The following is a 26,241-nucleotide window of genomic DNA, read 5'->3' on the forward strand; positions in this document are numbered from 1 at the left end:
TGTGCAGTCTGATCCTCTTTATTTAGTAAATTCAAGTGAAGTTAATTTATAAAGTTAATCTACCTCAGCATTATTCACTTTTTTTAAAGTGTTATGGCAGTTGATTTAATAAAACCCAGACATTTTGAGGAAATGACACCCAAACTTGACATTCAAAGTTCATAATCAGGGAACTCTGGAGAGTTTTTTTTTTTAAAAATTATTATTTTTTTTTTTATCCCTTGAACACCTTCTAAGCCGTTTAATAGCAACAGCCTTCCAGGTTTCAATTCACTTAGTGTATTTTCCACACAATACACCTTATCAAAGAAGGCCTATATTAAAATCAATGAAGCCTATCCAATTTAGACATTTGACAGCTCTGAATTAAGAAGGAACAGCCTGCATCACAGATTTCTTTTCATGGTTTCTTATGGTGTCCTCTACAATATCCACAGTGAGAGGAGCTTCAGTCTGTTACTGTTGTGGCAGAATGCTTGCACAGAATTTGGATTCCACCTCATTATCCCCGGTATGAAGAAAATTGCAGTTTTCAACAAACAGCTCCAGGCACATTCTTGCATATTAGCTCAGGACAGCTTAAACTTTCTATGCAATTAATGATAACCTTTTAAACATTCCAGTTTTAGTAAGAGAAATACTTCAGATAAAGCCAGAAATGTGAGGGCATAATTATTTATCCTGAGTTTTTTTGGTTTTTTTAAGTCATGCATCACATATAAGCAGCACACATGTAAACACAGTCGCTCACCGACAGCCACTCCTCCTATCTATTATAAGCATATAGCCAGAACTTTACACAGAATGCTGCAGATTGAATGTTATTGTGGAATTTGTGAGGAAAAGAATAACAACAACAACAACAACAACAACATACCTCGCCCCATAACAGGAAATGAGAGTGATTTGTGGCTGCTGATTATTGGCACAGTCCACTTCGAGCTGATTAGACAGTGGGACTGGCAGGGCACATCCATTCCTCCTGACATGAAATATGGAGGTAATATCTGTTGCCTTCTGTTGGAGGATCCCGACAGCTTAATGATTCAGCCAGCGATGTCTGACAAACACACACGGACTCACACACCCACACATGGAACAAACATGGAATATAAACCACCCTTTCCAACTCCACATTACTGGTGTCAAATGAAAAAACATACCTGCTTTTTCTCAGTTCAGGTAAAGGAAATTTACAGTGCAATGTATGACTCTGTCAAACACTGTCAGCACCAACACTTTTAATTTTCCAATATATTATTTGTCCTCCCACAGTCTGAAAACATGGAAGAAATCATTTCTGCTGATTTATTTTAAGTAAGAAATTCCAAACCAGCAAAGAGAGTCAACAGCCCCTTTAACACTGCCTGTTCAAGGCAGGAATATTGCACTGTTATGCCATCTCGCCATCCTGTATAAAAGGTACAATTAAGGAACGCAACAGAGTTGTCGCACTTTGGAGCCAGCAATGGAGAAAGTAGCAGGGCCGAATCGAGGTCTATGTAGAGGGGACAGCCGGCAGGATGGAAACATGGACGGAAGGAGAGTCATGTTTTCACTGCATGAGGCTACATCAAAGAAAAGAACAGTGTCTGTAAATATCAGCAAATTGGGAAAACAGAGACAGTAAATGATTGTTATTGTCATGTTATACCATTGTTATTGTTAAGAAAGAGCTGCTGATGCATATGTCACATGTCACCATGGTATCTCAACTCTCACGCTGGAGCAGCATGATGCTGTCGTTTGGTACAATGTAAGAATTCAAAGGAGGCAAAAAAAAGGAGAATTGGCAGCAGCCCTATCACTAGAACTCTGTGAAAAAAAGGGCTAATGATAACACCCTGCTGTCAACTGGCTGACCCTCCTCCCCCAGTATCACCACTGCCATCATCCACCCATGCATGGCCTTGCTTTGACCTTCTTCTCATTCATGGTTCACCTGCTGTGTGTCAGAAAAACGTGACGGCACCACTGGAACAATGTCAACACAGCCACTGTTTAGTGTGGGAATGCAAAGAAAGCCAGGCACCCAGAGCTCATAGAGGAGGGGCTACGAGGTGACACTGACCCAGGACAGAGTGACATGCCTGGGGGCCAAATTCCCAGAGGGTGGTGGATCTTTCTTCACCCACTGGGAGAAGTAGTATGAAGAAGAAATGAGAGAGAGAAAAGTTTAAGAGGCAAAGGATTGAAGCGGCAGAACAGCAGCAGCATTAGCCCGGGTCTACCCTCATGTGATGTAATTGGATTCCTGGCAATATGGGCTTGGGGGAAAAGGATGGAGGACGGGAGGAGGTGACTGAACAGAGGGAGAATGAGGGAGATGAGATGAGGAGGAGGAGGAGGGGTGCAGAGCGACAGGGAGGAGGATTGATTTCAGTTTGAACGATGGGATGAGTCTCAGGGGAGGGGAGGGAAGGGGCTTGGTTGGTGCAAAAGCTCCGCCAGTTTTCTCCTCTGCTCCTAAGGGCTCTTTCGGCTCCGTAAGGCCGTGTCGAGCCGACCGCGGTCGCCTGGAAGACACTACACACGCCCAGATTTTATGACCCACAATGTATTCTGTTCAATCGGAAAGGGAGAAAGAGAGATCCCAGGAGAGAGACAACGAAAAGTAGTGAAATTAAGTTAAGATGGGTGTGAGCTAAAATGCTAATGAGAGCAAAATGAGGTAATTTCTCCGCGTTCTCTCTGGTTCCCATGACTTAAGACAGAGAATCTCAAAATCTCCGCTTGTTTTTTTTTATTTCATGCAATGATCAAAAATTCACTTGCACATGAAATGGAATTGGGTGGTCTGTGCAACTGAAGGCAATCATGAAAACACAGACAATAACTCACCTAGAATTGTTATGCCCATGAGATCTTTTTATAATACTGCACTAATTTGCAATGTACATTTCATATTAATGATAACAGATGTTGTCGGTTTGCACCTGGAGCAGCTTGAGAAATACGACGTCGCCAGGTGAACGGATCATCATCTGGAAAAGCTCAACCTATTTGTCAGCCAAGAATCTGAAGTGCTAAAACTTCAAAATGAAGTCTCTCATTTTAAGCAAAGACCTTCTGTTATACAAGCAGTCACTGATGAGCATAAACATCCTAGGCTTCAGTCAGACCTACATTGTCCTCTGCCTGTCATTTATCCGAAAAATGAGTGATGGCTCTGTGGTTGACCTAGGCTGTGTTGCCGAGCGCTCACACCACAGTCAGGTAGACAGAAATACCTCCCTGTACAGCTGGCGCTTAGCAGGGCAGAAACAAGTCAGAGAAACAGACCAGATGAGCAGGTACACACACACACACACACACACACACACACACACACACACACACAATAAAATAACACAGATCTAGCCTCTCATCCTGTGTCTGCTCTAATTCATTCATCTGAGTGTCAGGCAGATGGGGAATGTGTAGTAGGGTTAATGTGTGTGTGTGTGTGTGTGTGTGTGTGTGTGTGTGTGTGTGTGTGTGTGTGTGTGTGTGTGTGTGTGTGTGTGTGTGTGTGTGTGTGTGTGTGTGTGCGTGTCTTCTAGCTTCCAAAAAGAGTGAGTGGAGGTTAAGCCAGGATCACAGTCTGGATGGGTAAATTCCCCCAAATTTACTGGGCCACATTTAGGCGCACAGCACTGAACCTCCTAAATATAAATTGGTTACATTCCTACTTTGCAGAGGTCGATCGCATTATGAACTATGACTGCCTAATGGAGAAAAAATTTACAGTAATTATACCAATTTAGCCAGCACGACTAAATCTGTACACTTTAAATAACACTCTTTCATTAAGAACAATGACATGGAGCCAGGGCACATGTGTTAATGACAAAATGATCACTCAGGGTTGACATTTCAGGAGCAAAACAGTAGCTGAATACAGATCCATTGCTGACTCACATCCAACAAAGACACAGTCGCCTGTGGGAAATGGTATGAAAATATAGAGGCGGTCTATGTTTAGAGCGACAATACAAAGTCACTTTATGACCTTGTTTGTGCCTTTTGGCGCACAATGATTTGGGCAACAGTAAAGAGCTGTATTTAGACCACACACAAGCATGTATGCCAGTGCCGAGTTGCACACACACAAACACAAACACACACACACACACACACACACACAGCAGGCCTGTGGTCAAGAGTCTGGATACTTAAGAGAACAAAGCAACGCATTTTTCCTCTGCTCCCTTTTTACAATCTGGAGCAAAGCTATGACATCATTTGTTTAAAACTGCATTCAAATATAACTACCTTCCCAGCAACAGTTTTCCTGTGGAAACATTAAGGCTGCCTTCCCATGTTTCTCTGCTGACATTCAACTCTCTAAAGTAAACTCAGGATTTAAATATCTTGCAAAGTGTACATTAAGAACAACCTGTATTTCCCGCTTTGTAAAATTTATAAATAAAACAGTTATACAGTTATAGCCTGAGCAATCATTACAACTCAAGCTTGATAAAAAAAAATATTCCCACATGTATAATGACTGAAGTAAGTCATCCGCAGACAGTTTGTCATGCTAATCCCTTGGCCCTCTCTCTTTTGCGTGCCATAGATTAGTAGAAGCTGGGACTGAAGAGCAGCCAGCCTATAGCTTATCTAAGAGGGCAAAGGTGCAGGAGAGTACTGATGAATCCACTTCCTAGAGCTTTCTGCTGAAACTACATGTTTTTATTCACAACAGAGAGAGGAATGGAAGACGGCTCTTAATACACGAGAAAATCTGAATGAAGTAGTGGGAGGCTCCTATAAACCTAATGTGGATTTAGGGCTGCAACTAACAATTTAACTGTCTATGAATCTTCTTCTTTGTAATTAATCAATTTATTATTTGGTCCATTAAAAAATGATAATACATTTTCATATTGGGCTGGGCAGTAAATCAATGCAATATCAATATCAGACGAGATATCGTCTTAGATTATGGATGTGATAGGTGCTGTCTTTTCATTGTTTTAAAGGTTTTTCAAAGCCCACGGTGCCATGAACAACTGCCTTGTTCTATCTGACCAAAAGTCTAAAACGAATGTGGAACTGTTGATTTTTTTCAAAATCATGCAGCTCTGTTTGGCTTTATATCAGAGTAGAGGGATGGATAAATTCTATTACAGAAATAAATCTGAATGCTTGACTGGATATTTAATTACAGACAATTGTTTTGACAAGACCGTTTCACCTCTGGGATATCTCAACTATAAGTTCTTCCACCGTGAATATAACAGTGCAAGGAAGTAATTCTTTATTTCATTTCTACCTTTAACAAAATAATGCAAGTGTTCAGCACACCAATAAGTGACTCAACTCCAACCAGATGTGGACAACAATGCTGTTGTACCTCTCCGTCCGTGCAGAGAGACAGCAGGAATGTGGTCTGTCTGTACTCGGGCAGCTAAACAAAGTTATCTGCCTGCAACATCATGAGACTAAAAGCTTCTCCTCTCCCCACCACTGTTTATCTACTGCTTTCCAAGTCTGTGCAAGTGTGTGTGTGTGTGTGTGTGTGTGTGTGTGTGTGTGTGCCTGGGAAGATTTTATTTAGTAATCAGCCAAGCCCCTGGAGATGACCGGCGCCTTGGGATTTAGGACCCTGTTGCCCTGACAACCAAAAGGTCACCTGACACCAATCACCTTAGACATCATGTTTACACTCTCCAGATGAACAGGGGGGGTAAGGGTAAAAGGATGGAGTGCGCTCAAGTGTGGCATTTAACCAGGGTAAAGACACATCGGCCCGAACTGTGGAGAGATCATTTATCTCTTTAAAGTGCCAGCTGCAGTGACTACAAAGCTCCAACACTTTAAAATGAGCGAGACAATTCCAATATTACGTCCAGAGAGGTTTGACTGGCTCTGGGGAATTTGCATTTACCAGTGGGGAAACAAGAGTGCAGTAAAAACAAAGACGTATGCGGGCGTGGTCAAATCTCCAGGAAGCACAGCAGCCTCTGATCTCTCATCTTTATCTCGCTCTGATGATGTGTTCTGCCACCAAGCGCCGCCCAGCGCACCTGCTGACAGGTGCAGCAGGGGTATGCTGCAGTTTCACCCCAACCTGTCCAACAAGTTCAGCAGGTGTCAACACACATATGCACACACACACACACACCTCAGAGGAAATGACATAACTGCTTTCCCAGGTGATTAGTCAGTTTCTGATCATTAACACAACCAACAACTGATTCAGAAAATTGCAATTCTTCTGACGAATAAACCTTTGTGTCACTTTAAGTCCACGCCTACTAATTCAGAAAAGCGATTTCGCCCATACAGAGTAGTAGTCTGCGTGCTCATGTGGCTGTAACAACACAGACAACTCAAACCACTCATTCATTTTCCCAAATGTTCACCTTCTGTTTTAAACAACTCGTAAAGAGCGCCTGACACCAGCATGTTCTTGTGCTGTTAACTGACAACAAGCCAGAGACATGACGACAGACAGCCGAACTGCCCGAACCAGCTGTATAGGATTCCAACCATTCCTACCAAAAGGACAATGAACTAGCTGGGGCCGCATGGAGCTAATAAACACAGACTCACTGGCAGCATGGGTGGGGTCTTTATACTGCAGGTTACTGTTTGTTTTACATGGTAGGAATGGTGTATAGGATTCCAACCATTCCTAACAACAGGCCAATGAACTAGCTGTTTAACTTCCATTATTATCATTATTATTATTATTATTATTATTATTATTATTATTTATTATTATTATTATTATTATTATTATTATTATTATGCTGCTTTATCTCACTTTGATTTGGAGTGTAATGTTGCCTTACATTGTGGAACAACAGAGGAAATAACATCATGCCGGTTAGGTCTTAACTGCAGCCCATTTATTCAACCTATATTTAATTACATTTTGGCAAATTAGCACCATTAAAAGTATGCCAACTTAGCTAATTAGCAGTTGCTGTTCAAGTGCAATCCTATGGATGTGCAGGCACTTATCACTTGATTAGTTTGATACTGAAGAAAACAGAAAACATGATAATTTCTCAGCAAGTTCTTTAGTAATTAGAGGCATCTTTTTTTCTATGATTTCAAAGCAGATTTCTGTATGTTGGACATTAGAGATAATAATAATATTATATTTAGGTGTACATCACACCGAATCTAAAATAAATAAAGCATGTGTATCATATCTGTGTGTGTTCAGATTTGACTGAGTTACAATGCTAGAAGTACGGATTTGGAAAAAAAAATTCAATTCACACCTCATGTCTCTCTTTCTCCGTCACAAAATGGCAATTTACCAGGGAATGCCATATACTGAATGTAAAGCAAAGCAGCTGAATATACAACTGTTGGCTGGCCATGCCATGCTGCATTTGTTTTGTGATGTTCACATGCCATGTACATGAAAAAGCCTCCAGCCGAAATAATAATGGACGATGTAGTGGCTTGTATTAGATTATTGTAGCTATATTTGTATCAGTGTTAATATCAGTTTATAAGCAACAAGGAATTGCATTAGAGAAATGCTACAAGGCATGAAAATGCAACTAAAGCCAGACTGATGAATCCACCAGGCCGACATCTTGGCTTGTATCAGCTCACTGCAGATACTATTGGTGTACATGTTTGCCAATGAGCAACAAAACACTGCACTACAGAAATGACAAACTAGTTTTTAAGTAATTAAGAAAGCAGCACCAGGCACTTGATCAAAAAAAAAAAAATGAGACACCATTTGCCAATTTATCATCCATTTTTTAAACTCAATTATTGAAATCTCAAAAATCCTCAATCAGTCTAACTATGAAGCAGACTTTGCTTGATGCAAGATACATTTCAGGGAAATAATAATAAATCCAATCTGTTTTACACTGCTAATTTCAGAGTGGCAATGCAGGGAGAAATGAGCACACAATAATGCTGCCACAGTCTGCAACTGTCTTAAATGATTTTTAAAAACATTTTTCTAATCTCATTTTTAATTTTAATTATTTTGATTTATTTTAACCGTATTCTTTTAAATGCTTTTAATTGGTTCAATTATTTTATCACTCTTCTTTTTGCAGACTTGTTTTTGTGGGATATATTTTTCTCGACATCATGTAAATGAGAGCTTCCTCTCAATGATCCACTGAGACTAAATAAAGATTGAATGAATTTGGCATTCAGTAGTTCGGGGTAGCAGTGCCTTTAAATGTTTTGAGGACGTGAGTCAGATATTGATCAAAGAGACTTGTTGTTTAACGGTGGAGAAAAAGAGGTTGAACATGAATAATAAACCAAACAAATGTGTGACTCGTACCATTTTATTATCTTTAAACAAACAGATGGCAGGAGTCAGGTTTCACATGATGACCCTGTGATTTCATCAGCACGCATCTGTTTGGCTTGTTTGTGTTTGAAAATTGAGAAAGAAACACGCCCCTGCAGAAAGGTTTCAATACACCGAGACCTACCCAGGAAATGTCCACAGTGCCTCTGCATATCAACCAGAACAAAGAGCGTGGTGGACAGAGACAACACAATGGATTGAGGAAGTGACTCGTAGGAATTAGAGTGGGAGCAACAGAGAGTCAAAGATAGTGAAAATGAATCTAAAGGAAAGCTAAACAAAAAAAGCGCCTTCAAAGAGGAGACAAGAACTCGACAGCAGAGCTCAGTAACACATGACAATGCTGAAAATGACTCCTCTTATCACACTCATTCCCACTTCAGTTTTCCAGCTGCTTTCTGTGATAACATTGTTTAAAAAGTGTGTTGTGCTTTCAGTGGCCCGCGAGACTCTCAGGACCAACAACAACTCAACACTTGTAATAAACTCCCTCTCGCAACACTTTCTCCAGCTGCGAGGAGACAACTGCAAACAGTCCTGTCATGTGAACTGCTAAAAAACCACAGTCAGTGTGACAGAAAGGAGTGTACTACTTGTCCACTGTGACTCAGCAAGCAACTAGGCCACAATCCAGTTCCAGCTGTCCCCTTATCAGCCCATTTACATCAAGAAGAATAGAAATCAACCGCCCCTGAAAAGAAACAGTGTACCTGTGAGCGCTCGGGTCCTAAGAGCCCCACAGGGAAATTAGATTTCTTGTCTAATTTATGAGCTTCGGAGCCCAGCAGAGCTTGAGGTCACAGAGGGACGTCTGTGTTCGACAGCAATCTTCTGCCTATTTGCGCCAATGAGTTTTTAAGAAAATAGGTGATTCTCAATGTGTTAAACAGATTGGTGCAATATATCACCGGTACAGGAACTGTCATTTCATGGAAAGGTGCATCAAGAGGAAACATCAAAGAGAGAGAAAGAGAGGGGGTGGAGGTCTGAGAGAGAGAGAGAGAGAGATCATATAAAAAGGCGTGCTGATGTTGCACATTCCTTTTACAATGATGCAGTTGGCAAGGCTAGGGAGATTCAATTCACAAGCGGGGGAGAAAGATGCATTCTGTCCGGCCATCAGTGTGGCCTTCATTCGCGGCACACCGTCTGATTTGATAGGCTTTCTGCAGTCACAGTTGTATAAACTAGTGCAATCTTATCAGCAGCACTGACAAATGATGTCAGGCCGGCAAGTTTAAAGCTGAAAAGTCAGAGTGTATATGCTGAGGATATGCATTCATCACAGTGGCACTTTTGGCATCAGTCACATTTCAGACAAGCTAATAGAACACAAGGTGAAAAATTCTATAGCTTTTTCAACAACTTTTCCACAAGGTTTCCTACAGAAATAAATGACAATTCTGAAGTGCATTTCAACAATGGGGCGAAAATTCCCAAGTGTCTCTAGACCATTGTGTTGTCCTATAAATCCAGCAGACAGACTAGAGTTTACAGCAAGGTGCAGCGGCATTTGAGCATGAGCCGTACCAGGGCCTACAAAATAACTGTCAGTGACACACAGCAGACACCTGAGAGACCAAAATACTAATCTTGGCCAGCTCCAGCTATGTAAACAGAGCATTCCTGAGCAGAACAGGGTGAGGAGAAGCAGTTGTGTGTCCGTGTGTGTCTGTGTGTGTGTGTGCATCCCTGCATGCAAACTTAGGAGAAAACATCTGCATGTAGTAAGCTTACATGTTTATCTCAAGGGCATGGATTATGGATTTAACTTTACATGCAAGTGTGTGTCTGTCCGTGTTTATGGTTGTAAGCTGCAGTGATAGTTGTGTGGCATTACCAAGTGACAAATGGAATTCAGACCCAGCCCACACAGTCCTGCTCGTTCGACTCAACACACATCTATAAATCACATGATGCCCATATGAAAGCCATGCATCATCAACAGTATGCTGTGTGTGGGGAACCTCAGCTTCACAAAGCCTCCATCAAGACCAGCAACAGTCAGTTGACGTGCTGCTGAGCGGTCATTAGATAAACTGAAAATACAGGCATGATGACAAGGCCTGCAGGGTCTGTGTCAAGTCATAATCCTGCTGTGTGGCACTATTTCCATATGGGTATCAGATTAGCCTCGTCACAGTGGGCGCTACTAGCAGTGACACGTGGTCCACAAGCCCACGCCAGTGTATCTCTGCCATGAACATGCAAGAATTTAACATTGTGGGAGACATGAGTTCAGATATATCAGGGTGCTGATTTGGTTACCACAAACATATACAATTGCTCCAGTGTGATAGGGCAGCCTTTCTGAATAGGCAACTTTTTGTAAGTTTTTGTGCGGTCTGTGTTTTACTGTAATTACCACTACAAAGTCTAGAGTGGCTGGCTTTGGAATTTGTTTACAACATTTATGTGAGAAATGTGTGTTTCTGCTTAAAATATTAAAACCTTAGAATAAAGCCAAGCTTGTCTGCCTCATTACATTCGTTCACTGAAGCGCAGAGAAGCAATTTAAATCAGTAACGCCACTATTTTATGGTGTCAAGTCTATATAAGATCAGAGATGGAAAGAAACTAGACTGGTTACATTAAAATGTCCTAAAATAAATCTTAGAGGGAGACTACAACATAACTGTAAACCTCCAAAGGAATATTGTTTTGAAGCTGCAGCAGATTAGAACTGAGTCACAGAGAACAGAACAGTCAAGGCCTAATTAACCCTTTGAAATCTGGATAGACATCAATTTTCTCATACTATATTTAGATGCCTTTCACAAGCTTTTTTACCCTTTCAAACCTGAGCAAACTGATTTGATTTCTTTCAAATAACGCAAGTAAAAATGCAATGACAAAGCTGGCAAGAAACGTCCCTCAAACTGCAAGAAATTTGTTTAAGAAAAAAAAAGCGTAAATGTTTATCCAGTCAACTGGATCCATGAGACTTGGATTACGCTGCATGAGTTGTGTGAGAGTTTGTCAACGGATGTTTTGATATAGTTTTGCTATAATTAAATGTGGACCCTTTGACTCTATGAAATTCTATGTTTTTGGATTCTTTGTTCACGGTAGAGGCATAGGAAAAAAACAATGCTTTCTTTACTAATTCCATTAGTTAATTCCAACACCATGCGATTAATTGGTATACAAAGGGTCATTTGGGGAATGAAGTGCTCCTTTAACCCTATCTTGTGTTAGGAGATTGTAAAATGGTTAAATCTGCTGTAGCATACATTTGACCTCTGGGTTTTTTTTTAATAATACAGGAGTTGTATTTGTTCTTTAATTAAAAAAGAAATTTGACTTCTTTCATGTAAGTTCAGCTTTCATCAAAACACCACCCTGAATCTACTTTATAATAAATGCTGTTGGTTGGAGTTTGAAAGTAAACTTGATTTAACTTGATGTCAAATTCACTGTGAAAGACATGAAGGGCAGCTGGCAAAATAAGAGTTGTGGTGATGATGTACAATATCTTCTTCTCAAAGGAGAAGAATTATCATAATCATGTGAAAATGAGCGGTCGGTGTGTGAAAATGTACATACATAGTTAACTGCTGTAATGCTATCTATCATCAGGTACATTTATCAGACTTGATTTAAAAAAAGAGGACTATGGCTATACTGCCGAACAGCCTGACAGAGGTACACTTGCTAGTTTTAATGTACAGTATTGCTCACATTAAGTTTTTCTTGATTTTAATTTGTGTGAATGTTTGTGTTCAGGCGAGGATCTGAATATGCTGAACCCCGCCTGTAAGGAACTTGTAAAGTTAGAGAACAGAAAGGGGGTCAGCTGCTGACATTGACATATAGAGGGTGGTGGTGTTGTCACATGAACAGACCTCACTTCAAGAGACTAGGCATTAGCATCTGTGACTGATGCCAAGAGTGAAGAGAGGAGGTGGACACCAATGACCTCTTAATTAAGACTCAATCCTTTCCCTGTCTTTGCTAATTAGTCTCTGCTTGTCTAATTAAGATTCTATCGGTAAGCTGTCACATTTCCCTCACTGTACTGGTTTAATGAAGCTTGTGCAGCAAATGATGAGTGTGTGAACTGTTTCTGCCTGTAAAAAATGAGGATGAAGTTTCTCTGTTGTAGTGTTCATATAGTACATGTGCTGACCTTAAAGTGCTCAGATGCATACCGGCCTTTATGTTGAACTATCAGATGCACAAACACACACAGTGGGACAGCGTAACTTTGTGCTGCCATGGTGCTACCAAGACGATGAAAGAAGCAAACCCGTCACAGAGCTGTGCTTTCAAAGGCCGTTTGAAACCACTTAAACTTAATAAAATTTGCAGATCATTTGTCACATTTTGACTTTCAAGAATATTTTATATTGCTGTGGGCTGAATCCCAATTACTATGGCCAAAGGATAAGAAGAATTCCTTACAATTCAATCACATTTTGCTCACATTATCCCTCTCAAACACTCATTACAGAGGTGTTAGGTCTGCCTGCTTTCATAGTGTTTTGCCACTAAAGCTTTTCCAAAAATAAATTTAACTTTACCCTAATTGAGTTTTAACTTTTGGAGTCAAAATGCCAAGATATGAACCAACTCTCCTCTAACTTAAATAATCCCAAGAAAGGTTAGTAATGAATGTGAATGACTGAAAGACTTCATGATAAAACTGACTTGAATCTAGAATAAAAAAACTAATATCATTTGTAACTGCTTGTAAAATAATACCCTTGACAATGCTATTAATGCAGCAAGGACATTAAGTAATACACTCTGGCATCTAGCTCATTGCTTTTGTTCTTTCCTGGCACAAATGAGTACACACCACTCTTCCTTCTCGAGTTCCATTTCAGCTCAGTCTGTTCAAAACTTAAGTCACGTTCTGCGTGCATAACAAATTAAAGAATTTGTTGTGTGTGGTCCCCAGCATGTATTGAATCGTTTAGTGTGTGTACCACTAAGATGAAAAGCCACGAAACTACTGGAACAGACTCTAATGTGAGTGGTGGAGAGGTCTGTGGTGGTGATGGAGTCATGCGGTGAGTGCCCAGCTTCAGGGGACGCACAAGCTCAGCTGATGCACCACGCAGAGCCATGCAGTCCAACACAGGGATATCAGATAGCTCCAATAGCTGTTAAGACACAGTGTCACTTGGCCCTTAGCTGCTAAGCACTCGGAGGCCACCTGCAAAGCTGATGACACAACCATATCTCCCCTGTCACCATAAGAGATTACCAAAGCCATTTGGTGTCCTGAAGGCTTCCTGCTAACCGCAGCACACACATGCTTTCTCAATCAAGGATGCTTTAGCGCTGGTCATCATTACTGAGGCTGATATTTCCAGATGGAAGAACTGCAGGCGCCTTTTTAATAGTGCTCTCCACATCTATGTACAAACCGTGCAAACAAAAGATCACATACACAAACACTTTTAAGATTTCTTTAATATTGGTTGCCACATCCTTTTTTGTGACAGCACAGCACAGTTCCGAAATTAACAGCAATTCAGTCATTTTCTCAGAGAGATTAAAGGAATGGAAAATTCACTTTCATACAAAAAAACAACAATTCACCATTTCGTGATGGATAATGTGCTACACTATTTCTTGGCTGGGAACACCTGCCTTGCAACAGCTACAGAGCCAGCAGGCCGTGTAAAATGGCAAATTGTTGTTTTTCTGCAAGTGTTTTCATATAGAACAAGCCTGTTAAGCCTGTTCTCTCAGCAGCAGTTTGAGAAGTTTGAGTTGCGGGGTGGATAATTGATCTGTCAATCTGATCAGAGCTGATCAGATCAATGGATAAGAGGAGCAGCTGCTGCAGAGGTGAGTGAAAGCAAACTTTTAGACCCAGCACAATAAATGGTTAAGTTTCACTTTTACTGCAGTTGGCAGTCTTCTGCTCCATCTGTGCCTAGAGTACACTCTGCACTCCAAAAGTGTGGTGCAATGAATAACAGAGCAGTATATAAATACCAAAAATATAAAGTCAGTACGTAGTGGGAGATGTTTTTATCATGGTGGGATGCCACAAATAAATGAATGTGTGGGAAACCCTGGTAGACTGACTTTGTTACCTTTAGACAGAGCTAGGCTAGTTGTTCCACCCTGTTTCCTGTCTATATGCTACGCTAAGTTAACTGGCTGCTAGTTCCAGTTGCATATTTATGGTACAGACATGAGGTCGGTTTGAATTTAACTCTTACTATGTACACATAAATTACCAAATTACTAAAGAACAACATCACTCTAGGTTTATCAAAGGACACTTAAACACACAGATCAGTGGTCATTTCCTCACCACAAACCTTAACACGTTACCAATATGTCTTCCTTACTTCAACTCTTTCTCAGATCATTTTTTTTAACGCGTAATCCAGCACACTTTCCTTTCACCATGACTACCATCCACGTAAAGCTGTCTTCAATGCTTTGCCGCACACACTCATCCATAACTACTGTGAAGTGACCTGTTGGAACGATTCTTTTCATTAGGACTTAAGCGGGAAAAGGACAGGGAGGGGGGACTCAGTCAGAATAGGCTGCCCCTTAATAAGAGCCATCACAATTCCCATACTCAGACGACAATGAGTGTGGAGAGAAAAGATAAAGACTTGAGAAGGCAGAGATAAAGAGAGCAGACGAGATGAATAGAGCGAGGAAAGATGAGGAGGAGGAGGAGGACTAAGGCAGTGTGGTTCAACGAGGCATTGTTGCGTGCTGCATAATTGCCATTGCAGGAAGACCCTGAGAGCTTGGGCCTGTGTGTGCGTGTGTACGTGTGTTTGTCTGTGCATGTGCGTGCATGTGTGCTCACTGCTGTGGACCAACAGACAGAGTTGTGTCTAAATCCTCTTAATCAGGGCTAGACTATCCTCTAAACCTGTAGATATTCCCATTGTTTTGTCTGTGTTAGCACGTGATTGTATGTGAGTAAGCTTCCCAAAGACTTGACATTAATGGGATTTGTGTAAACAGACCCCAAAGGCCTCAACCAGAACATAATTAAAGGTAAAGAAAAAAAAGGAAGCAGACTTGGGAAGAAAAGCCTTTACATCTCAAGGAGCCTGAGAGATAAAGTATAGATTTTTGCAGATGCATCCATGACTGGAATGATAACGAGCTGATGATAAGTTTTAACAACAACAAATTAACTCCAAGTAAGCTTCCAAGTGTCTTTTACTATCTTGTGTCGCAAGAAGTCAAATATGCTGCAACATGACAAAAAGATGACTTTAAAAATGCACAAGCACTCAACTATGTTTCTTTGTGCACAAGTCCCTGCTGAATTAAAAACATAAAAACACATAAAACAAACTTTTCAACAGACCAGCAGCATTTTTCTTGGGCACTTCCACTTGCTGCTGGGTCTAGTCTTAGCTATATTAATGATGCCCAAAGCCACTACCAATCACTCTGCTTCCTCGTCTGCCCGCTGCAGGCACAACCGCATCTCATCTGAGTTTAACTGCAGCAGAGCTGACAGAAAGACTTGGCCGTGTCAGCCTGTCTGGCATGCAATCGAACGCATGCACATGCACACGCACATGCACGCACGCACACACACACACATACACACACACACACACACCCCCCACTGCTATCTGCAGGCATATGATCCCATTCCTGACTGAACACATGACACAAAACAGAACAGCCAATGCTCAAACACTGTGAAGACTATGTGCACATTGAACGCTGGCAGAGCATCAGCTGCTTCTATAGTGGTTGGTGTCTTGGTACAACATTTCACCACTCAGCTACTAACGACCACATTTACAGTTCAAAGGGTGGCTCTGGTTCTGATTGATCTACAGGCTTTAAACCTGAGATGGTCTTGGTGCTGTAGAGTTTGAACAGCAACTTAACCCTCTGTTTTAGCCTGAACACACTCACTTCACAATTTCAAAAAATGCTTTCAAACTAAGTATGTGCAGTACACCATCTTTCAGTATAACAAGGTATTTAGAAATAACAATGGTTAGTTTTGTAATACCATCATAAATGACAGAACTGCAAACAGCCAGCGAGCCAGCGACAGCAGAGAGAGACTGTGGGGAATAATAGCATGTTTTTTTACACATAACTTGGTCATTAAAGGATTTATTTCAACCAAACCGGAGCTGGTAATTGTTGGAACAATGGACTTACTAACTAAATTACTAGCAAGAGTAACCAATATGGTTTGAGTGAGTTTTATTTTGTTTCCATCTATTTGAATGACGCGTGCTTTATGATGAGTTAATGAGGTATGTAAGCCTTGTCTGTCTTCCGTGAACAAGGTGTACAAGGTGTACCAAGGTGTACAGTTGTATTTCTCTGTTTAATAGGGAAAGCAGCTGTGAGAATATTACTTTTCTTAACATTTTGTGGGTTTCTATTGTTTATTTATTAGTCGGAAAAACTGAAAGTAAGTAGCGCCCCCAGGGCAGACCACAGACACACCAAGATTTTGGCTCAGAGCCATTTGAACTGACTGTTTAAAAAGGCTTCCACATAGGCAAGTGACAATCACAGAACAGGGGATGTGAATGAGGAGTACGGTCATTACTGTAAACCACTTCCTTACTTGTAAAAGTAGTAGAACAAATGGAGGAATTCCAGGGTGTTTGTCAAAAGTGAGTCATAGATTTTTCTTAGACTTTGGGGGTATTTCAAGGAAAAAAAATACAAAGAAAATATAACTTCTTTTTTAATGACCAATGGATCAGTGTTGAAGTAACTTTTTAAAGGACCTGTTAGTGACATTCAAACCATTAATAAAGCAGCAAAAAACTACATTAGCTATGTAAAGATATAGTGACTAAATGGCATCCTGAGCAGAAATTAAAGTCATTCTCGTTTTGTGTGTGCCTAATTCGAGCTTCTCTGTCCAATGTTGTGGTATGGGGCCCAGCAGTGTGTGCATGTTAGTGCATGTGAGTCCCTTTGTGTGTATCCCACTTGCTAGCTATGCGCTGCCACACTGCACTGTTACGACTGCTATCAGGAAGGCAGCAATGCAGAAACATATAGCACCCACCCTACAATATCACCCCAGGTTACAATGTTAGCTTGGTCAGCATGATTGCCATTGTTACCACTGTTTACTGAGTTAGCACCTTAAGCTCGTAGCAGTCAGCTCAGCCACCTCCATGCCTCCATCAGCCTGAATCAGAGATATTTCTTTGAATGTTGCGTACAGCTCCTTTATACAACTGAGAATAGATGCATATTTTCAAGATCTTAATGCTTCATTTAAAAAAGTCTTTGATTAAGACGTTCACCTGCTCTGACATTAGAGTCTAATTTTGCCATCACTGAGCATCAACAAACCTCCCAGCTGGGGGATTATGCTAACCAAGCAGTCGGACTGACAGTGCGGCAATAAGTCAATGCCTTTTGAGTAGATTTGTCTACACTTAGGTTAGCATGATACCTTAGGTACAGAACCAGAGCAGCCTGATATTAAGCTTAAGGCTTTAATTTTCCTGTGTGTTCTGGCACTCATAAGGAGCTCCAATTTTCATGGCTACCGTTAAAGCTACAAAACAAACAGCTGACTTAGACATCTATAAAGAGGCTTTGATTTCCTGTTAGTAAAGAAAAAACAGCAATTTGTGATGTCATGTTTACAACTAATATTTAGATACTTCTCTATAGTCCTGATGTTCCTTGGTAAATCTCCTAAATCTTGACACGTTCCTCAGAAATACACACTCCTCTGCTGTGGATGTATACAATGTGAGGACACTGGATGAGTCTTCAAAGTAAAGGGGAGGGAACGGCCTCACTGCCTCTCCCCAAGCCCTACTAAACTCACTATCGTAAATTAGTTGGCCTTTCTCTTCCTCTGACAGAGTGTGTAACCGCAAGTGCCAAGTGTGACCAATGCCCATTCAGACTCAATACAACTTACACTTGAGCTAATTAGGAAAAGAAAGACTATTCTTCAGCAAACAAGAGGACAGACTGTGCACATGTGCATATGTACCTCTTTAGTGGGATTACAAAAAGAGCTGCATTAGTGAGGCAGCATTTCATGGTCTATTTAGATGGTAACTGAGTGTCCCTCCACTGTATTTAAGTGCAGAGCTTAAGCTGAGCACCAACACACATAAACACAAATTTATCTCAAAGTGGGCAAGATGCTTATACTGTACACATGTGACTCTCCCTCTTTTTCCTACCCCCCACACACGCTTGCAAAGATATAAACACACACCCTAAAATTGAAGCCAGAGATCTTTCCTAAAGCCTGCTATGAGGGAGGAAGTGAAGTCGTTCCAACGCTGTCAGAAAATACAAAGGTGGAAGAATGGTTGGGGTAAGGAGGGGTGTCCAACTTCCTGCAGAGAGAAAGGAAATAAACACTTCCATATGCAATGCCTGCCAGAAACACTCACACATACACACCCGGAGCTCAGAGTTAATGCAGTAACACGGTGTTGTAAATTTGAGCAGCCCTGGTTAGCGACCTGCACCAGCGTTATGAAAGAGAGAATATTTTTTGCTTCCAGAAATTTATAGCTACAGCGAGGCCCTCATTCATCACACCAGCTCCATAATATAATGCAGCTTGGGAAGAATTACACTCTTCCAAAGCTGTAGTTCCTTAGTTCCTGATTGGTCTTGGAAAGCGATGGTTGGTTTTACATGAGGAGGATTCAGATTTCAAGTGTATGTGTGAGAGCGTGGTCACATGCAGTAAATCCTGCAGGGCAACCAACACACAGCATACCTCTTGCCTGGGGAAACCCGTGAACTCTGGGCCACTGTGCTACTTTTCATGACCAAAAAACACACACATACTCATATACTCACACATGTATGTTTTACAAGGCTTTTGAGGACCTTTGTTGGCTACAGTCCCTTACCCCTAATATTAACACATAGCAAACCCTAACCCTGAAACATAATTACAATCTAATCTTAAACTTACGGCCCAGAACCACCAAACTGACATCAAAGAACTTGTGGCGATGAACGCCGAATATTGTGTTGTTTCACGTTGCCTATGTCTGGTACCAAAAAGTTGCACTTGAACAGACTGCAAAGACTAGCCAACAGCCAACTAGCACATACATTCTGCAACTGTGTGAGAAATTATACCAGCAGGCGCCGGTGGTCTGTATTCGTAATTCGAAAAGGAAAAGTGGAAGCCTGGGAATGAAGGTATACAGCTTTTTCTCACCTTGTTTCTCTTCTTGTGCACTGATAGGTTTAGCTGGACAGACAATCAGCATGATTTGTCTCACCCACAGGCTCTGCCACCAATTCATCATGAGCAAACAGACAAAAAGCCACCGACAAGAGCCAACTACCAACAATGTGGAACATACAGCAAAGACTAGGGCCACTCACCGACAGCCTGACATTGGCAAACGGCAGACCAGTAGCCTGGTGTTTCATGGCCCTTATGGGGCTTTCACACAACCGCATGCTCATTTCAATAAGGTGAAGGCGACAGGGGGAAGTGTCGATTCGAACAAGGTGGGAGAGGTATGAAGTGGTTGCTGCCCACCTGAATGCACACAGATTTCGCTCTGCGGGTTCACAGTGTTGAACTTTTGGCAGTTGCCGCCTGGCTTTGACCAATCAAAAACCAGGCATCGCAGAAGCCGAAAGAAAACAAGATGGGGGAGCAGAGAATGTTGGTGTCCAAATATGCAGCTACAGCATTAGCAACTTATAAGAATAACAACAAGAAAAATTGGGCCTGGGATAACATTTCCACCAAACTTCAGATGACTGGTAAATTTTCCAAATATGAGGAAATTTTTTTGTAATTTCAGTGGAATCTGCCAGTGTTCACCAGAGCACCTGCCTGTGATCACAGCTGCCGCAGCCACTTTTAAAAATACTTTGCAGGAGCGCTCTTGCAGATAGGTTGGTTGTCAGGGCAGCTGCTGGGTAGCAGTGCTAAAGCAACCTTAAACTGTAACAGCCGCTATCTTTATGTCTCCATGAAAAATACAGTGCAAGATCTCACACTATCATAGACATTTCCCTGATTATTAGCACGCTCAAAATGTGTACTATCACCAGAGAGAGCCTGACAATAATCTGCTCTCAATCTGAAACCTCTCTGTTGAGGTTGTGTGTTTGTGCACCACTGTATTATCCACAGTGTGACCGTGATAGTTTTGTGGAGCACTGAGTCATCTTTTTAATACAATAAGCCATAAAGAAGTTCCAGTGTTTTGCAGATTGACACGTCTTCATCATTATGTGACTTTCTGTTTGCAAACATGGCATGCTGTCTTTTTCATAATACTAATGAACACTGAACTGCATTAGGTTATTAAAAGGGTGAGGAGTGAGAGTGTATATCTGTGTTTGTCTGTAATAGTCCATAATTATGTAATCCAGTTATTTTCCCACAGCTTCTGGCCGATCGATACACACTGAAGTGGACTTCTCATGGCTCGGACTCAGCAGCAGTGCACAGGGTGTGTGTGTTCTGCAGTCAATTGTGTGTGTCCTGTACTTTCTCACTGATACCCAAAGTAAACAATACAATCTCTGCAGCAGAACTGGTTACAGCCTTTTATCAGCTCAGACTGGAAGTATCACTGTGTGCGTCTGAGTGTGTGTGTGTGTGTGTGTGTGTGTGTGTGTGTGTGTGTGTGTGTGTGTGTGTGTGTGTGTGTGTGTGTGTGAGTGTGTGAGTGTGTGCGTGTGCACGCATGAGTTTGCACTAACAGCTCTGAATAGAAGTGAATAGTGCTGAAGGTCCCGACCTCCCACATTTCAACACGTCTCTTTATACGGCTGGCAGTCAACAGCAGCAAAAGCTTTGTGAAGATCAGTGAGCCAAGACACTGCAGCAGTACCTCTCCACACATCCCACTTGATTAAAATGAGAAAATGGCACAAGCTCCGGGTAAAATTAGGTCACTTAGATTTTACAGATGGCCCTTGTTGCCAAGCATATTTTCCCAATTAAGGCTGATTAGGGAGGGGAAATTCCCAGACAGCGTGAATTATTAAAAACTTGAAATGGAATCTGATCATGTGACGTTGTATGGTGGTGACACCCGACATCCCCAGATGGGGCTTGGAAAAATGGGGGAAGCTGGGGGCTAAGAGACTTCTGATTGGTTCAAAGTGAGAAAAGAGTTTCCTGCTATTGTCTAAAGTCATTACAAACTGCAGAAAGGAAGGAGGGGTGTGTAATCAACACAGACACTGTTACAAGATCAGAATTCACACTGGTGATTTCCTCAAAGTATTTACATGAGTGCTAAATGAAATCACCAAATAGGTTTCTATTTACAAGCTCCACAAAAAAAAAAATATTCAAGATAGGCATGTAAATCCAGCACTCAACAACAGGCAAACTTTCTGAAGAAGATGTAAACCACTTGGTATTGTGATATGTTTACTGCTGTTTCCTCCTGCAGCAAGAGTTTTTTGGAGAACACGCTACCCCTGCAAGGACTAACGGGTGACGACGAGCTACCAGCAGCACCTGTCACGGTTAAGAATGACCAGGAAACTCGTAAACAATACTTAACTCGAGTGCCTGACCAAACAAGAAAACAGATATCCTGAACATTCAAAGTAGCCAACAATTTTTAAACATTAAGAGCGCTTTCAAACTGAATTAAAGCCTCTACATGTGTGTACAGGTGTCTTCCCTATTTTCCCAAATTATTCCTTTTGCTCAAGACTGAGTAGGATTTACTGAGTTTAACTGACATCTTCCCACCTGTCCAGTCAGTTTTGTTCCATTAGTCAGGGCAGGACAGCATACACCTTCATGGTGAGTATGAAGGCATTTTTCATAAAAGTCATTTTAACCTGTCCCAGTAGGAAAAGCACAGGTGTAAACAATAAAATTAACAACGGCCCTGCTGTATTGCCTGTTGGCTCACTGTCACGCCCCAATGGGACACTTCAACAAAACAGGGCCATTGTTAATGTTATTAGTAACACCTGTGCTTGACCTACTACTTACCACCCCCCTGTTGTAATATTCACAGCCTCAGAAGTGGAAATTTCCCAAAAGCTCACGAGTTGTGACATGTTTGTTGATAATTTCATAAATTATGTTTTTCTTTGTAATTTATATGAAACTGTTGATATTCCCAACGGCCTCATTTTTTCCCTCTTTTATTATGTCTTTGCATTTCCTGCACTACACCACCCGCTCACTAGCTTGCTAAAATGTTTGATACTGTTGCCATGGCCTAGCAGTGCTCTCACGACTTAACCACTTGAACACCAAGCGCCTCATGTACGTAACTTTGATTTTTTTCACTACAAGCTCACGTTTCATTTAAAGGCAGAGGTGTTTACTGACTAATATAAACGCAATATAATTTCAGTTTTATTGTATATGTCTGAGCGATATTGATATTCTCAACATTCATGCATTCATTCATTGTCCGTGACCGCTTGTCTTCATAAGGGTTGCGGGGGGGCTGGAGCCCAACTGTCACTGGGCAAGAGGCGGGGTACTCTCATTCACACCTACGGGAAATTTAGAGTCACCAATCTAGAGTCACTTAATCAATTGAATCGTATACACAAATTTTAATGTCAACAAGCTCACAAGTTCCATTTAAAAGCAACATAAAACATGTAACCGACCAATAAATGAAAACACCTGTATGCAGGACCTTCTTTAAATTTAGTTGTGTTCTGTTCATACTTCATTAAGGCAGTTTCTAAGTTTCACTATTTGAGTTGATACTGCGTATCATAAAAGGTTCTACATGGAGAATTGTTTGAAATGTAAGAAATGAAAAGTTTGAAGCCTTTTATTTCAGACAAAAACTACATTCTGTGATGTGTGGTAAACAAACCCGGTGAGCAGGAACTAATCAGAGCTGGACCATGTTTTTCATTAGCCCTTATGCTCCCCATCCCAGTGAGGACATTTACATTGAAGGTTTTCTCCTTCATTTAAATCACTGTTGTAGCATTTTTTTCCTACTTTTTATTCCCCGGCAAGAGCAGTGTATTTTTCATGTTTTATACCAAGGTAATGGCAAATACAATGGGGTGGCAAAAAATGTAATATGCAGGTTGAGGCTGCCTATCGTTCTAGTCTTAAATGCATAATCATAATACTGAAATTAATGCAGTACTTGCTTGGATGCTGAATTCCACATGTAGCACATTTAAAAAGCAATGTGCCACTTCTGAAAAGACTATATTGCTATATTGCTACCAGCATTCACAGGTTCTAAATATGTGAAATTGTCCTTGAAGAGTTGCTGCTCTTTTATCTGTCTCTACAGGAAGTCTGTGTGGCCCAGGCTGGCTCCGAGCATCCCTTCAGCAGTCTGCTGTGCCACACTGGGAGCCTGTCAGAGACTCTCAGTGTCAAAATGCCCAGCCCTGCTGAGTCAAGCTGACCATGAACGAGCCAGACCAGCCACGCTGGCCTGATGTTCACATTTTTCTTACGTGAATGTGGTGTCCCCATTCCTGTTAGGTGCTGGAGAAGTGTTGCCAGTCTAGCCTGTTTGAGGACTCAACAGATAATGTACAGCCTAACCGACACGGCCGAAACAGATCCAGGCCAGCTCAGATTTAGCTTATTATTTGCTTGTATGGTGTCTGGCTGAATTAAAATTCAGAGTGATCTGACTCTTGCATATGATTATAATATCCAGGTTTCACCTTGAATTTGGAGCTATCCTACAGGCCTCCTGCATGAAGTCACTGGTTTGATAGTTAAATTCTCTTTAAAGTAATTGCATGAGTGACACCAGTAAGGATAAGATTATTTCAGACGTGTGCTAAAGGGTTGGTAATAAGATAAAACAAAAAAAATCTGTATAAACACTATGTAAGAACCTATGTTGTCTCAAATCCCCCTGGGCCCGACAGGTGGCATTTTCTCTCGCACGTGAAGAAAGTGCACGCCAAATCCCATTCAAAAATCTGTCAATTTAACGCGGTCTTGCTCAAAGACAGGTATAAAATGTCGCGACTTTTTGACGTCTTGTCATGTACTCTACAACTTGATAACCTATTGTTTTGTCAGGAAGAGAATATTTCAGCATATCACCAACTTCAAGATTACCTGCACAGCTACTCTCCAGAGGCATAGCTAACTTAACGTTTCTATTTCGGTCAACTTTTGAGCTTCATTTCTCATTTCATGTGTGCCGAACGGCAGAGTGGTTCCTTCTCTTTTCACTAAAGGCTTTTTTATACCTTACAATTTTTCAGAACAGTGTGTAACATTAAAATGGCAGAAGTTTGAACCCAGTTTGGCGTGTGTTCTCAAAGTCCTTACCTTGCCTGACCGTTTTCAACCTGACGGGACCTTTGCAGTTCTTTATCACTGTCTGCACGTCGTACAGGGGTAATCCCGAGATGGAGAGGTTCTCCACCTCCAGCAGCAGGTCTCCTTCATTTATTGCTCCATTTTTGTAAACCACGACATCCTCGTTAAGTTGTCCGATGTAGGCAAACTCCCCGTTCTCCGCTCCGCCGCGCAGGGGCACATTCAAGTCACCGCGGGCATCTTTGGACACGGAGCACTCGTTCACTCTGGAGGTCCAGTGGTTTTTCTTTAGCACGGGTTTGGACATTGTGAACAGTTACGAGCCGACACCAAAAACTGGCGGGCTCTGCCACTTGGGGTGAAAAATAGTCACAACAGCGATGCCTTTCAGAAAGTGTATCCGAGTGAAGCGCAGCAAACTTTCTTTCTCTTCCACAGAAACATGAGCGCCTCTGACAGTGTTGTCCCGCCGCTCTCCCGGTGAGAAAAATCAAGCCATTCCTGTCGGCTCCAAAGTCACTCCTTACTGTGCAGATATTGTTTTCATCATTCCCTTTAACATCCCTGCTGTTTAATCCACCTTTATCGATGTCATCTTACATCTGCCACGGTTCCACTCACGGCTCGTGCTCACTTCTCAAATCCTCCCAGTTGTTCTTAAAACTCACTTTAAATTGGGTTTTTGTCTTTTCTTCAGTGAAAAGCGACTCAACTCTTTCCTTTCCGTATCTGAGCGTCACTTTGCCGGTGACTGACACCGTCCTCGGCTCGTTTTAAGCAGGTACGACGCTCTCGTGCAGTTTAGCTGAGTGTCATTCCCAGTCTGGGCTCTGCTGTGGCGTTGGGAATGTGTTGCTGTTCGTGCTGCATTCAGGCGCTGTCGGAAAGTTACAGACAGGTTCACATGGACCACCCAACAATGTGTAATGTGGAAAAAAATGGAAATATTAGTGTAAAATAAGTAAATTAGGGCTGGGAGTTTCCATGATGTTTATCTTAAATTAGTTTATACCTTCCTAATTTATTTGTTTTTTATTTTATTTTAATGCGATGCGTTTTTAATCAGTTTTTAATTTTGAGTGCTTTTCCCTTTTCACATGCATTGTTTTGTCCATGCAAGACCAGAAAATGCTTATTTAAAAAAAAAAAAAAAAAAAACATGTCTTGTAATTCCATAGGATGGGCCAAAAGAGGCATCACACTTAAATAAAAAATAATAATAAAAGAATAAATGAGAATCATAAATCCAATCTGAGACTCAAATTAACTATTTATAATTATATAATGTGCCAAATTGCATACCATGTCCATATTAATTTTGTTTTGAGGCAGATTCATTTACACTGTAAACGCTAAAACATGGGTTACTCAAAATGACTAAAACATTTTTTTCTTAAATGCCAGAACGGCTCAGACAACAAAAAATAATTAAGAAATTCACTGACGTAATATATATACTTTAATCACTCTACGCAAGCCAAATCTAAATACAAGCTTTGCTGAGGTCTCTCAAAGCTTGCCTTATATAATTTCTTGTCTCCCAGTTGCCTGTATGACAAAACAATATAGGCTGCTGTGTTTATTTTGATAAGTGCTTAAACAGTGGAAATTGTACAGTAATGTAAAGTGCTTCACATTATCATCATTGCATTGAGTTCAGACACATTTCTAAATTTGAGTATCGGAAGACGGAGTCTGCAAAGAGCACGTGAAGGCAGCAATATGAGCGCATGCGTGCTGCTCA

General features: G+C 41.3%; 1 protein-coding gene across 10 annotated transcripts in view; it reads right to left on the bottom strand.

Annotated features, from left to right (window-relative positions):
• The window catches only part of magi1b (membrane associated guanylate kinase, WW and PDZ domain containing 1b), a 170,020-nt gene extending 144,714 nt beyond the window's left edge, over nt 1-25,306 (bottom strand). For all 10 annotated transcript variants that reach the window (XM_042502584.1, XM_042502614.1, XM_042502608.1 and 7 more), the window contains exon 1: nt 24,507-25,306. In XM_042502584.1, coding sequence (XP_042358518.1) covers nt 24,507-24,804 — 298 coding nt within the window. In that variant the 5' untranslated portion in view covers nt 24,805-25,306. The remainder of the gene's footprint in view (nt 1-24,506) is intronic.
• Nucleotides 25,307-26,241: the final 935 nt, after the last annotated feature.

This window comes from Plectropomus leopardus, chromosome 2 (assembly GCF_008729295.1).
Source record: "Plectropomus leopardus isolate mb chromosome 2, YSFRI_Pleo_2.0, whole genome shotgun sequence".
Taxonomy (NCBI): domain Eukaryota; kingdom Metazoa; phylum Chordata; class Actinopteri; order Perciformes; family Serranidae; genus Plectropomus; species Plectropomus leopardus.